This window comes from Tiliqua scincoides, chromosome 1 (genome assembly GCF_035046505.1).
Source record: "Tiliqua scincoides isolate rTilSci1 chromosome 1, rTilSci1.hap2, whole genome shotgun sequence".
In the NCBI taxonomy this organism is placed as follows: Eukaryota; Metazoa; Chordata; class Lepidosauria; order Squamata; family Scincidae; genus Tiliqua; species Tiliqua scincoides.
In genome coordinates this window covers 48217355-48231334 of record NC_089821.1, presented here as the reverse complement: position 1 = coordinate 48231334, position 13980 = coordinate 48217355, and the positions used below count along the sequence as shown (strand labels likewise).

At 40.6% G+C, this 13980-nt stretch overlaps 1 protein-coding gene across 2 annotated transcripts in view; it reads left to right on the top strand.

The window, feature by feature from the left end:
• The window catches only part of ZNF143 (zinc finger protein 143), a 55694-nt gene that overhangs the window by 25681 nt on the left and 16033 nt on the right, over positions 1-13980 (top strand). For both annotated transcript variants that reach the window (XM_066625395.1, XM_066625385.1), the window contains 5 exons: positions 1522-1641; positions 2605-2680; positions 4000-4125; positions 10508-10687; positions 11658-11885. In XM_066625395.1, the coding sequence (XP_066481492.1) occupies positions 1522-1641; positions 2605-2680; positions 4000-4125; positions 10508-10687; positions 11658-11885 (730 nt within the window). The remainder of the gene's footprint in view (positions 1-1521; positions 1642-2604; positions 2681-3999; positions 4126-10507; positions 10688-11657; positions 11886-13980) is intronic.

The window sequence follows — 13980 nt, the reverse complement described above, 5'->3', positions numbered from 1 at the left end:
CTTCTGGTCATGACATCACTTCTGGTGGGTCTTGACAGATTCTCATTCTAAAAAGTGGGTCCCGGTGCTAAATGTGTGAGAACCGCTGGCATATGGTGTACACAGAAGCAGTTGCTTGATCCAGTAAGTTAATGAATTAGAACAAGTGCTCAAAGTGATCCCCATTGGTATATGTGCACTGCTGACATGGTTGACAAAAGGATTCACACAGCATGTGTGCTGAGATGGTTCCATATATCTCTTCAATTGCTTCTTTAGATATTTCAGTGTTGGAGACTTTCTGCAATGAAGTATATATGAATATATATTGGGCTCATTAAGGGCCCAATCCTATGAGCTGAAAAGCCTGACACGGAACTCCTCCAGTCTGTGCTGGTGAAATAGATTGGAGGAGACCCATTATGGGGCCTGCGCCCTTACTTGGGGGAAAGGGATGAATGTCCTCCCAAGGAGACCTCCAGCATCTGCCGTGGCACCCATAAGATGCAGCGGTAGCCATTTTGGCACCACTGCTCCTCTGGGCACCAGGCAACTGAGGATTGAGCTATAAAATGTGTTTGCATTTTTTTTCCAACACCCTGTAGATTGTAGTTAGGAAATATATAGCCCTGTGTCATTGTGCAGTGATTGTTCTTCATTGTGGCTTGGTTCAGCTCCTATGATTCCAAATTAATAGGATTTGTCTTGAAACCAAGATGTCTGTCTGGGATTATTTGACTTTTTAAACAACTTGTAGTGTGTTCTGTGTTTTTTTTATTGCCCAGTAACTGTTATGTTTTGTCTCTAAATGACAGACTGGTACTGATCCTTGCCTAGGGACAACACCTTGTTGTGTACTATGCAAAATTGGCGATTTCTGGAGCAAAGCCATGCACTGTGATCCCAGTGACCACATGTGGGAATTGTGTACTAGTCAGCACAATCGATGAATGAAAATGTGCCCTTATAAACACTTAGTTTGTTATTATATCTGACAAAGTGAGGTTTTGCTTATAGCAGCTCACGTCACAATAAAGTTTAGTTTTTAAGGTGCTAAGAAACTCTTTGTTCCTTAGCACCTTAAACCCTTAGCATCTTTACCCTGCTAATCTTTACCCTTAGCATCTTTACCCTGCTAATTGGGTAAGAGGCACTTTTTCAATGGGTGCTCCTTTTTTTAGCAGGGGGAGAGTAACTGTACCACCTCACCCTAGCAGTGTCTGTTCTAGTGGCTGCCTGCTGGTATTCATTTGCATCTTTTTAGATTGTGAGCCCTTTTGGGACAGGGAGCCATTTAGTTATTTGATTTTTCTCTGTAAACCGCTTTGTGAACTTTTAGTTGAAAAGCGGTATATAAATATTGTTGTTGTTGTTAATAATAATAATAATAATAATAATAATAATAATAATAATAATTTGTTCTTAGTAATGCTTCTGCTTTTCTGGAACGATGTTTTATTTGTACACACAACCCCACGTGTACATAGGCACCACCCCCCCACACACACATACCTAAAATGTTTGTGTTTTCCTTCCATTTAGATTGTCTTGCAAAGCCATAGTACAAGAGTGACAACTAAATCACAACCAAGTGGAGACAAAGCTTTTCGTTGTGACTACGATGGCTGTGGAAAACTGTACACAACAGCTCATCATCTCAAGGTAATTTCCAAAATGGTATAAAAGTGTTCCTGTTGTTCTTAGCAATAAGGTGTTGGTCAGAAAGTCATAGAGACATATAGGAAATTGGACAGATGGCAATTTTAATTTATATGTCTAATTTACAAAGTGTTTGTGTTTGTGCCTCTAGCATTATAGATGATATATATTTCTCCCATTATACTCCTGACATAATCAGCTATCAAAAAAGATAACCAAAGCAGAAAGCAATATAATTAAAAGGAATTATATATATATATAGTGATATATATATAAAGACAGAGAGAGAGAGAGCAGCTGTGGGAAAAGGGCTTATAGAAGCCAAATAGAAGTGTGTTAATTAACTGAAACGGTCAAAGTTCTTATGTCTAATAATAGAACATTTTTCTCCTTTCAACTGGTAATTTAAACACATTAACTAGCATTAGTTCTAAGGTGTATATTTCTGTTTAACAATCCTGCAAAATTTATGAGACAAAGGCAAGCTATTATAATTCTTGCCTTACATCTGCCCCCAACTGTATTTATGAAGCTGTCTGATAGTGGCGCTTGTTTACTTTAAATGTGAAGAGAAGAGAGGGCTTCATTCCCATGTTCTTTATTCCTCTCTTTAATGAGCCCATATGTTTTGGCTATAAGACGAATGGTTACCAGTGTCTCACAAACCATAGAATATCCCCCTGTCCTCTGTGCACATTGGTTACTATCTGAAAAGCTCATCAATACAAACTGCACAGGGCAGGCAAACTGAGAATTACATTCATGGTGTTGGGTATGGTCAGTCAGGTTCCTGTTCTGATTTTCCACACATTCCCGATTCCTTTGTCAGCTGTATGTGTGTTAGGGCTCTTTGAAGAGACTCCACATTCTCACATGACCTCAGGTGCTAATACAAGGGACAGAGAAAAATTGCATTATATCTGAGAACATATGTTGCTGCATGAAGCAATTAGTGTCTTTCAACAGGTACACGAAAGGTCACACACAGGAGATCGACCATATCAGTGTGAACATCCAGGTTGCGGCAAGGCATTTGCAACAGGTAAGGCTGTGTGTTTTTCTCTTGATGATAATGTGTAAACAACCTTCTTATTGGCAATATTTATAATAATAAAAATAAATGATGGAAGTAATCCAAAACTTTATTTAGGAAAAATACAATCTGGCAGTGCCCCTGCTCCTTTATATAGTACTACCCATTTCACTTCTTATACTCCATGATTAATAAACGTTTGGGTTTGTACCTGTGTAGGATCACACCTTGTGATGGAAACTTGCAATGGAGTTATCATTCAGAAAAGGTTGAATGTATTCCAGGACAGAGGAACACTTTGAACAAAAACAGAGTGTAAAAAGAGATTATGAGGTATTCCAGATAGAAGGTTCTATCCAAAGGCCCTGGCCTCTGCTCCTTAAGGGGCAGGGGCAGGAAGGAGGCAGCAACACAATCCCCTGCTCGGGGCTGCAGGGATAGCAAAACTGGAAGTGGAGCGTGATCACTCTACTTTCACTTTGAACCAGATGGGGAGCCCTGCAGGGGCTCGCGCAGGGCTCCCCACACCCCCAGGATGATGCTGCAGGGACTGGTGAGTGTATCCCAGTCCCTGCAGCCCCCCTGAGCTGCATGATCCTGGGGATCGCATTGCTGCCTTCCCCCCACGCCCGCTGCCTCTCCCCCGCCTCCGCAAGGATATACTGTGCTTTTCAAACTCCTGGAGAGTTTGAAAACCGCAGGCTTTGGGGATCATTGGAGACTGCATTGTGGAAGCACTGACAAGAAATCCACCCTCCTTTGTGAGTGATTTCCTGCTAATGCTTGTTTGGACACAACGTATAAAACTTTCAGGGGCTTGTTATGTACTATCATGACAGTCCTGGTCCTGGTACTATCTGGTCCTTTGTTAGTGATATAAATGAAGAGAAAGGAAAAAGAGCCCTTGGAATGAAGAAAAACTTGGGTAAGAGGAAACCAGTGATTCTGGACACTCTTGCCAAATTCAAAATCAAAATGGATGTCAGCATAATTATCAGAATGTGCCCGTTTGCAAAGGCAAGAAGAAAGTGACAAAAAGTACATAAGCAAAGCCTGCTGGATCTGGCCTAAGGCCCATCAGCATCTTGGTCCACTAACTATCTCTGGGAAATTCACAAGGAGGAGAGTTGCTCCTCCTTTGCTCCCTTGCAACTGGTATTCAGTTGCAGACTGATGCTTAACCTGGAGATAGCACATAGGAGTCCAGTTCCAAGATGTCTCTGAATACTAGCTATACAGTTGCAGTTGTCTCACTTTTGTGGCAGAATGTTTGTGAACATTCATATATTCTAAGATTTAAAGAGATTGTCTGTAAAACCTTTTTCAAGGTTATGGACTCAAAAGCCATGTCCGAACTCACACTGGAGAGAAGCCATATCGGTGTTCAGAAGAGAACTGCACAAAATCCTTCAAGACATCAGGAGACCTACAAAAGCACATTAGAACGCACACAGGTATCTGACCTATTTAGCACTCTATTGCCTATTAATCTTTTGTAATACATTTTGTACAGTGAAAGGAGTTTTTTGAATAGAATCTAACTTAGATCTTCTGCTTCTGCTTTCATGGTAAGCATGTTCTCCTGAAGCTCCTAACTGTTCCAGCAATCTCTTTGGAAAGCATTGTTGCTTTTACCCAATAATCTCAAATCCTAATCATGACATCTTAACTCTATCCAAAATTTTGAGCAAGATTACCACTGTTTTTGTCAACATTAATAACTCACTTGAAACCTTTTTAGTGCTAATCTCAATGTCCACATTATAGTGGTTATGGCTGTTGTTATAGTTGCCACAGGACAATTTAGTCCTATCAGGGCAGTCATATTACTCTTCGTCTGCTAATCCTTGATTGATTAGTTGTTGATTAGCTGTTAGTCTAGCTGTTTTTTAGATGTATAAACAGTTAAAGCAATTGTCAATCTCTGGTAATATTCCTAATCTACCTGAGCATGGAAGACACAAAACTTCTCTCTTTTTTTTTTTGTCAACTCTGACTCCTTTCCTTCCTGATAAGACAGGTAGCCAGTATGATCCATAGTGCTGCTGCAAGATTGTTCTAGGCCAGCGTTTCTCAGGGTTTGCCCTCCACCATACCACCTCACATGGTCTACCTAGAAGTAACTGGCAATGACATCATGACATTGTTGCCAGTTACATCTGGCTTGGGAAGCCAGATGCAGTGTGATAAACACCAGTACGAGATTCAGGGTGAATTGGGGGCTTTGTTTGAGCATGGTAAAGCGTGCTTTGGCTCTCCAAACCGAGCCTCCTACCGCTGTTTGTTGTGTTGCATTTCTGGTCTCGCTGCTGCAGATGTACAGGAGTCCTGTGAGTACCACCAGACACCACATCAAGTACCACTGGTGGTACTAGTACCACTGGTTTAGAAACACTGTTCTTGGCAATGGATCTCAGATCAAGAGAGTCTATGTTGCTGCTTAAACATCACTGAATTATTGAAGGGGAGGCCCTTTACAGTATCACTACTTAAAGTATAATATGTTGCATAGAGCAGGAGTGTGCAATTCTGTACTTCCTAAGAACCATTTTTTCTAACTTAAAATAAAGTTAGTAGTGTCATTGTGATTATTCATAATGTAATAGCCACTGAATATAATAGCCCTTGTCAGTATAGCTCCTTTGTATGTTGGCTGTGGAAACACATTTTGTTACTTTTCAATTCTGTGTTTTCTTTTCAACCAGCTTGCTGTTAAGACCCCTTTTCTCCCTGCATCCCTATAGCATACTGTTCCTTCTCTCTCTGGTCCACTGCAGGTCTCTCTGCATCTCCACCCCAGCTTCCCCCCTCCTTTTTCCTGTATTTTGTCCACATACAAGAACATGTGTTTTTATATCCCTCCTAAGTTTGGAAGCAACAGCATTCATTGCTTTCACTGTCTCATCAGTTCATACAATGAATGAGACTTGAATGCAGATGGACTCTAAACCATGGCTAGCTGGGTACAGCAGACTGTTAAAACTGGCAGCAATTCATAACTCTGAATCTAGAAAAGGAGGAGCATTGCAGACATAGTGATACAGGCATTTTACCATCCATGCGCTCACTGGACTGATGGGCTTATATGTTCCTGCAAATGTAGGAAAGGGCCAAAAAGTTGGAGTTCTCACTATGGAGTTCTCACTATGGAACTAGTTGGAGTTCTCACTATGTGCATAAGGGGACAGGGGGAGGCTGCAATCTGTTTATGGAGATTTGGCCTTGGGTGTCCTTTCTGATATTGCCACATAGGTAAAAGATGATGGAGAGAGCAACTCCTTCCTCTATTTCCTTCCATATTGGTGGTAATACTGTCAGGGACCCTTGAGGCAATGGGTCTTTGTGCAGCTCTTGCACAGTGATGTGTTGCCAGAGAGGTTTCCTTCTTGTTCATGATTTATTTTTGTATAATTATTCTAAATAAAAATATTTTTGAAGAGTTTGCCTTTGGGCATCATTAGAAAAACAAATCAAAAGTTATCAGATAGTATCTGATTAATTCATACATATGCTTTCTGTCTGTTTCTAATGCAAGCACACTCCAAATACGTCTACCTCCTCCATAAATACTATTTACCTTCCCTTTGGTCTTATCCATACATTATGTGGGAGCAATTGTATATTCACTGAGAGTAGCCGTCAGTCCCAGCTCCTTGGCGAGTATACCTGTTTATCGCAAACATGTTGATTGCATTCATATACTATATTGTAAAATTTACATATAAAAACATTGTGTGAGTATACTTTAGCTATGTAATGTCTAAAGCAAGACTTTTTTCCCTGAAGCTTAAAAGTTACTCTGTTGCTGATCCTAATACAGAAGTCACTCGTGCTTGTTTTTGGGGTTCCCTTTTCTGATGCTGACCAACATATTTACGAGGGTCGCCCAGAAAGTAATGCACCACATTTTTTTTCTCAACCTACAGTAATGGCACGAATGCGAAACTTTAGATATACATTATTTGAATTTTCAGGAGTGCGCACACAAATTTTTGGTTTCTTCAGACAGATAGCGTAGCTGCAGCAGTGTTTCGAAATGGCGTCTGTAAGTGATGTACGTTACAAGCAGCATGTCGTCATTGAATTTCTCACTGTGGAGAAAGAAACTGTTGGGAACATTCACAAACGTTTGTGTACAGTTTATGGAGAATCTGCAGTCGACAGAAGTACGGTTAGTCGCTGGGCACAGAGGGTGAGGCCATTAGAAGGCGGTTCGGCAGAGCTCCAAGATTTGCAGCGTTCGGGGCGGCCATCCATGGCTGTCACACCTGACAAGACGCAGCTTGCTGATGTGCTCATTCGCGAGGACCGACGCATAACGACTAGGCAGTTGGGGCTGAAGCTGTCAATCAGCAAAGGAAGTGTGGATGCAATCATCGTGCTCTTGATTACTCAAAAGTGTGTGCACGATGGGTTCCGCGCTGTCTTACAGTGGACCACAAATCTCTCAGAAAAAAACATTTCTTCTGAGTTGCTGAAACGTTTTGAAGATGAGGGGGAAGCGTTCTTGTCCAGGATTGTGACAGGTGATGAAACCTGGGTTTTGAGCCCGAAACAAAATGACAGTCGATGGAATGGCGTCATCCTCAATCTCCACAGAAGAAAAAATTCAAAGCAACTGCTTCCGCCAGTAAGGTCATGATCACTGTGTTTTGGGACTGTGAGGGCGTCATACTCATTGATGTGATGCCAAGAGGCAGCACCATTAATTCTGAAGCTTATGTGAAGATATTAACCAAACTCAAGAAGCGCTTCCAGCGACTTCAGCGCCATAACAACCCAGGTGAATGTTTGATTCAACATGATAACGCTCGGCCTCACACAAGTTTGAGGACTTCGGAACACATCACTAAACAGGGTTGGACTGTGTTACCCCATCCACCCTACAGCCCTGACCTAGCTCCCTCAGACTTCCACTTGTTTGGGCCATTAAAGGATGCCATTCGCGGAAGACATTTTGAGGATGACGAAGAGGTGATTCGCACAGTGCAGAAATGGCTTCGTGACCAGAACAAGGAATGGTACCGACAGGGCATACATGCCCTTGTGTCTCGCTGGAGGAAGGCCATAGAACTGGACGGAGATTACGTGGAAAAATAGGGAGTGTAGAAGAAACATCATTCTTTCTTGTGTGTAAGTTTCATTGTGTTCAATAAATAATTGTTGAAGAAAAAAAATGTGGTGCATTACTTTCTGGGCGACCGTAGATTCAACCTTCCTCTAAAGGCTAAGGGGCAGCACAACTTGTGTGTTAGAATATGGGTTGTGAAATCAATATAAAATTGAACGGAGGCCAAACCTTCCCCTCCTGTCTACTTATTGTTTGCAACCTCCTCTCTTCCCTCCTCCCCATCATTTTGCAGCTTTGCTTCCAGTCTTCGAACCTACCAGCAGAAGCGAGGAGAGAGATATGCAAACAGAAAGCGGCAGGAGGGCAAAGAGTTCAGAACTCGAGTTCTACCCTCCATTTTTCTGTTTAACCCCTCCCCCCCTAAACACTTTGGACAAATAAATGCGGTGTTCTGGGTGAAAACTATTAGATATGTGGGATGATGGAATATCTTGGGAGGAAGTTCCTCCCTTTTGGTTCTGCTTCATTGTAACTGATCCAGTTCCTTAACATAAAATAGCCATGTCCCAGCGACTTATTTTTTGAAAAAAAAAAGTGAGAAATATCCAGAGCAGGCTTTACAAACAGGTTGTATGGCATTCTTGAAGACATTCTGTTCCAATTGTTTATACTAAAGACTAGCTTTAAGGAAAGGCTGTTGCTGGGTGGATCAAAGTGCAGTTCTGTTGTTTTCTGCCTGTAATATGAGGCATAGCATCAAGTAAGGATTATAGAAACTATGGTAACGTGTCACTATAGTATATACACTTTAAAACTCATATCTCTTTTTGGCAGAAAACGAAAAAACCTTCCTAAGGAGTGATTTGCAATTAATTCTACCAAGAAGTTAATAGCTACTTTCTGATAGATCTATTTTAAGGCCTTTTAGTGTCCAGTGTTGTATGATAGCAATGGGGTGTTTAAAAATATCTCAATAATACATTGAATTATAAAAATTGTGCTTTCACCCATCCCTCTTAGGCTTCTCTCTGGGTCATGACAGTGTACAGAGACTCGACAGTTCTTAGCAAAAGCAATGAGAAAATACAGCACAACAGCATGAGGGTACGCCAGCAATATAACATTCATTGTAGGGTTTTAAATAATAATCAGTATAGCTGTGTTTGAGATCGCTGTGTGTAAGGGAACAGATGCATTTTCTTAGAGTTGTTGCATCAGTGGATTTGATAGTAGAAACTTGCTCTTCTGTAGTGTTGTATTTACAGTTGGATAACTGCCATGGCCACAATCCAGAGAACATATGACTCTCAGTATAGCCAGCTAAACCTTGGGATTCTCTTATCCATGCAAAAACTCATCATGCTACCTGATGAACTAAACCATTCTTGAAACTTGGGAAAAACCAAAGGGATGGGGGAAGAAAGGGAGATAGGATCTGCTGATCCAAGAAAAAGAGTTCCATTGGGGTTATACCTGTCAATGTGCTTATCTGAAGTAGGCCTCAGGATTGTGGTCCATCTCTAAAGCTCCTACATACTGTGCAAGTAAACTGAAATAACAGAAATACTAACATCTGTTAAAAAGGATTTTTATACAGTGCATAATATGTACAAAATGTTTTCCCATTTAAAAATATTTAGCTCTTCCTTAAGTATCAAAATCACCATTTGATTGTATTTGTGAATGATCTCCTGCACATATAGGTCGAACAATTAATATGTAATTTAGATATGCATACATACACAAAGTGGTAGGCCACTTTGTATAAGGAATTTTGGCCACAGTGCAGTAAAGGGGAATTAACACACATGCAATATACGTACATATGTTCAAATCTCTGTTTCTGCAAGCTACTTCAGGTGCTTGTGGCACTGAATCTGTGAAACACATATAAGCTTCCCTGAATTTAAAAGGTTGTTTAAACAACCAAAACAAGGTTTCATTGAATTGAATTGCTCATTAATAAAAACAATTGATGGATTGTATCCTAATTGCTTCTTCCATTCGCAATAGGAGGGTGATTTTACTTATCCCCCTTCTGCCTGTAGTTCCCTGCATCCCCATATATCTGCTCCTGAGGGTCCCCCAACTCTCAAGAACAGAATTTTAGGACTGTAGACAGAAGGGGAGATAAGCAAAACTCACCACACTCTCCTGGAGTTTCTTTCACTAAAGGAAGACACACCTTATAATACAATCCTTTGTATGGAACACAGAAAGCTCCCTTATACTTAGTCATTACTCCTTCTCACCTAGTACCGTTTTCTACACTGTCTGCCAGTGGCTCTCCAGGATTTCAGATCAAGCTTTTCTAGCCTACCCAGAGATGCCAGGGTCTGAATCTGGGACCTTCGTCATTCAAGGTGTATGCCTTACACTCCTCTTCCTGTGCAGGTAGTCCTACTGCACACACATATGTGAATCATAGCCATCATTTGTTCCTGAATGAGCCCACATTTACAGTTTGATTTTGTGTTTGTGTACTCTGAAGTCAGTCCCACTGAGTTCAGAAGGGCTTCTTTCTAGTATATGTGATTAGGAATGCAGCCTTATCAATTTTGTAATTAAATGAAGTTTTAAGTCTACTAATGGATATGGTGATTCATCTAATCCCAGCAAGACTACTTAATGTATCTGTTTGAGTCTCAGGTTGCTTAATAACAGATTTATCATGTGTAAGCTATCTGAAAAAACGTGAATCTGAAGGTGCATCTTAAAAACGCATACTGATTTTTACCTACCTTTTTTCTTTTCTTTTATTCTAGGTGAAAGACCTTTCAAGTGCCCCTTTGAAGGATGTGGAAGGTCATTTACAACATCTAACATAAGAAAGGTTCACATCAGGACACATACTGGGGAAAGACCTTATTATTGTACAGAACCAGGATGTGGGAGAGCATTTGCCAGTGCAACTAATTACAAGAACCATGTGAGAATACATACAGGTATTTGAGTTATGTTTTTTAGTGTTTTGCCTGTAATTATCTTGTCAATCCCCCCTTTCCCCCCAGATGCATTTAAGAGGGGATAAGTTGAAGTCTTCCTGTCTGTCTTGAAAATGGGGAAACTTTCACACTGCTCTTAAAGTGTGAGGGTGTTTCAGGGTGTTTTCTGAAGATCATTGCAGGCAATGGAAGAAAATTCTCATTTAATTCAAAAGTCTTTGGGTTAGGCTTCTATCTGTAATGCAGAATTTGCAATGTGTTGTCCTAAATGAAAAAAAATATAATACATTTCAGTTTACAGTTTGTTATTCTATCATTTCTTTGCTGTGGCCTTTTATCCTAGAACATATTTGGGGGAGTGCTAAAATTAATATGGCAACCTTATTCATCTTGTTAGGATGAGTCCACAATTATCTTAGACCTGAATTCCATTATTTTACATCATTGGAGTTCAGGAGGTTGTATATTACTTAAAAAAAAAAAAAGAGGAGGGGAATGGAGGGAGTTGAACATATTTTGTGTTATGACTTATAAGACCAACCAATAAGTTGGTTTTTGGGAAATTTTAAGACAGAAAGATCAAAATACTACCATGCAGATTGCACAGTAGATATCTTGTCAGGAGCCAGCTCAGATTTGCTTACATGGGACCATGCTTGGATTCATGTTGTTTTTAATGCAAATAGTCATGATTACAAATTTGGGCCTTGAAATAAACTTTTACCTATCAATAGGTTGTGCGCATTGCATGGTGGATTGCGCAGCTCTATATACAAAAGACAAAGGCACTAGCTGCGGTTAATTTGGAAAAGCCAGCTAAACCGCACTAGGACTTCCCTATTAAATTAGGAGGGCTCTGCATGATAATGATAGGAATATATTGGTGTACTTCATGTTATCAGCATGGGTGCCAGATTTTCTAGCATCTCAAATTCAGCTTTCCTCACTGTTTGTGCTTTTTTTTATCCAGGAGAGAAACCTTATGTATGTACAGTTCCTGGCTGTGATAAACGGTTTACAGAATATTCCAGTTTATATAAACACCACGTTGTACACACACATTCCAAACCTTATAACTGTAATCACTGTGGTAAAACATACAAGCAGATTTCTACGCTTGCAATGCACAAGCGGACAGCACACAATGACACAGAGCCAATAGAAGAAGAGCAAGAAGCATTTTTTGAGCCACCTCCAGGTATGTGGTTGATGTTCATTGTCTGTTAAATGTTCTCCCATATAACAACCTGAACTGTATTGTATTGTAATGCTTTAAGTATAGGGTAATCTAAATATGGAAGTTATAGCACTGGTACCAAGGAGTTAAAGTAGTGTACTTGCCACCAAGGCTCTTTTGATGTTTTTCTAAGTATTAAGAATCATTTAGTATTGGCAAATCTCAGTATTGTAGTTGGGTTAAATTTTGTTTAGTTTATTTTTTACCTTTTTTTAGTTAGTTTTTTTTTAGTATTTTAGTTTTTTTTTTTAGAAACTGGGCTTCCTTGTTTCAGGTTTTAAAATTGGATGTATCCGAACTGTGGTCAGTTCTCCAAGCAATTTTTCATCCATAGGGGCATTTGTTAATTAAAAATTATTTTATCTATAGTACTCTAGAGCTGGGGTGTCTAAACGTTTTGGCAGGAGGGCCACATCATCTCTCTGACACTGTGTTGGGGGCAGGGGAAAAAAGTAATTACAGGTCCAGCCTATTTATACACGGATTTTTTATACACGGATTTGACTCAACATGAATGGCCCCTACAAATGAGAGAGAATGTGCTGATCCCTGGAGAAGGGGAAAAATGCATCCCTTTAAAATCAGTTTTGAAAACTGAACTGTCCTTTAACAACAGCCTCCTTAATGAGAGAGAGAGAGCAGCAGGCTAACAATCCATCAATCCTCTCTCCTTTGGACCCTCCCTTCCATTTTGCATTGGTGAAGGGAGGGGCTGAGTGAAGTTCTGATGGATTGCCTTTTAATGACTCTTATCTTAGAGTCAAAAGGTCAGCAAGGCTGTTTTTCAATCATTGGAGCAAAGAAACTTTGTTTTTTAAATTGATTTGCTATAGTGCGTTTTTTTTTAAATCCACTTGGAACCAAGCACTTGTGAGTGCTTGGAAGGTGGGAATAATTTTTCTCAACCTGTAATTTACATTTTAAATATGAGTAAATTTACATAAATGAATATATTAGAATGGAACTTATATGAGTGAATGAAGGTCTTGCGATAGCTCGAGGTCTATAAAAGACCTTGTGCAAAGCAAGGCCAGCCTCTCCTTTGCTGCCGCTGCTGCTTCACAGATGTGAAACAACAAGCAGTGGAGGGAGCCCTTGGCCTGCAGCTCACGGGAAAGCTCGAACAGTCACCCCTCACGCTGAGAGTAGTCACGTTGGGGCAACACAGGCTCCAGCAAATCTCTGGCGGGCAAGAGGGTCATTGGAGACTTGAGGCTCCCTGCAGGTCAGATTGGGGGTTCCTGAGGGCCTCAAATGGTCCCCGGGCTGGGGTTTGGGCACCCCTGCTCTAGAGGTTAGAGTGAATATCAAAATAGAGCACTATTTTCCAAACTGTGGATCATGACCACCACTGGGTCCCAACCTGATTGCGGGTAGCTCATAGCTGACAAGGAAAATGTATTAAGACCTATGGAAACTGAGCTGCATGTGCATGTTTACTCATGAGTAGGCAGCCATGCCTTATTCCAAGAAGAACTCAACACCACCAGAAAGTCCCAATCCAATGAATACAGGCCCCAAAAAACACTTGAGAAGGAGGTCCCCCCCCCCAAGCTGATAAGGAAAATATATTGAGCCCTATGGAAAGTGAAACCAAGCCATGTGCATGTGTTTACTCACAAATAGGCAAATGTGCCTTGGCTCCTATGGAAGGCCAAGTGAAAGGGATTACAAAAACACCAGAATGGTCTGTATCTGATGACTCTAGAGCTCAACAAACACTGTAGAAGGCAGCGCCCCCCCCCCCCATCACCATAGGAAAAAAGGATAAAAACAGTCACTTGAGCTGCTGGTAAGGTGAAACCTTTAAAAAAAAAATTCTCATACAGCTGGGTTGATCCCAATAAAGTGTCATTTTAAAAAGTGGGTCCTGGTGCTAAAACATTTGGGAAGCACTGACCTATAGCATCAAAGTACAAAGGAATAGTGAACATACAGTTTGTACAATTGTAAAAATCCCTATGGGGATTTAAATTAGCCTGCCTATGTAAACCGCCTTAAATAAAGTCTGAGGAGAAATCTGAGGACCTAGAAAGGCGGTATATAAATACCTGTA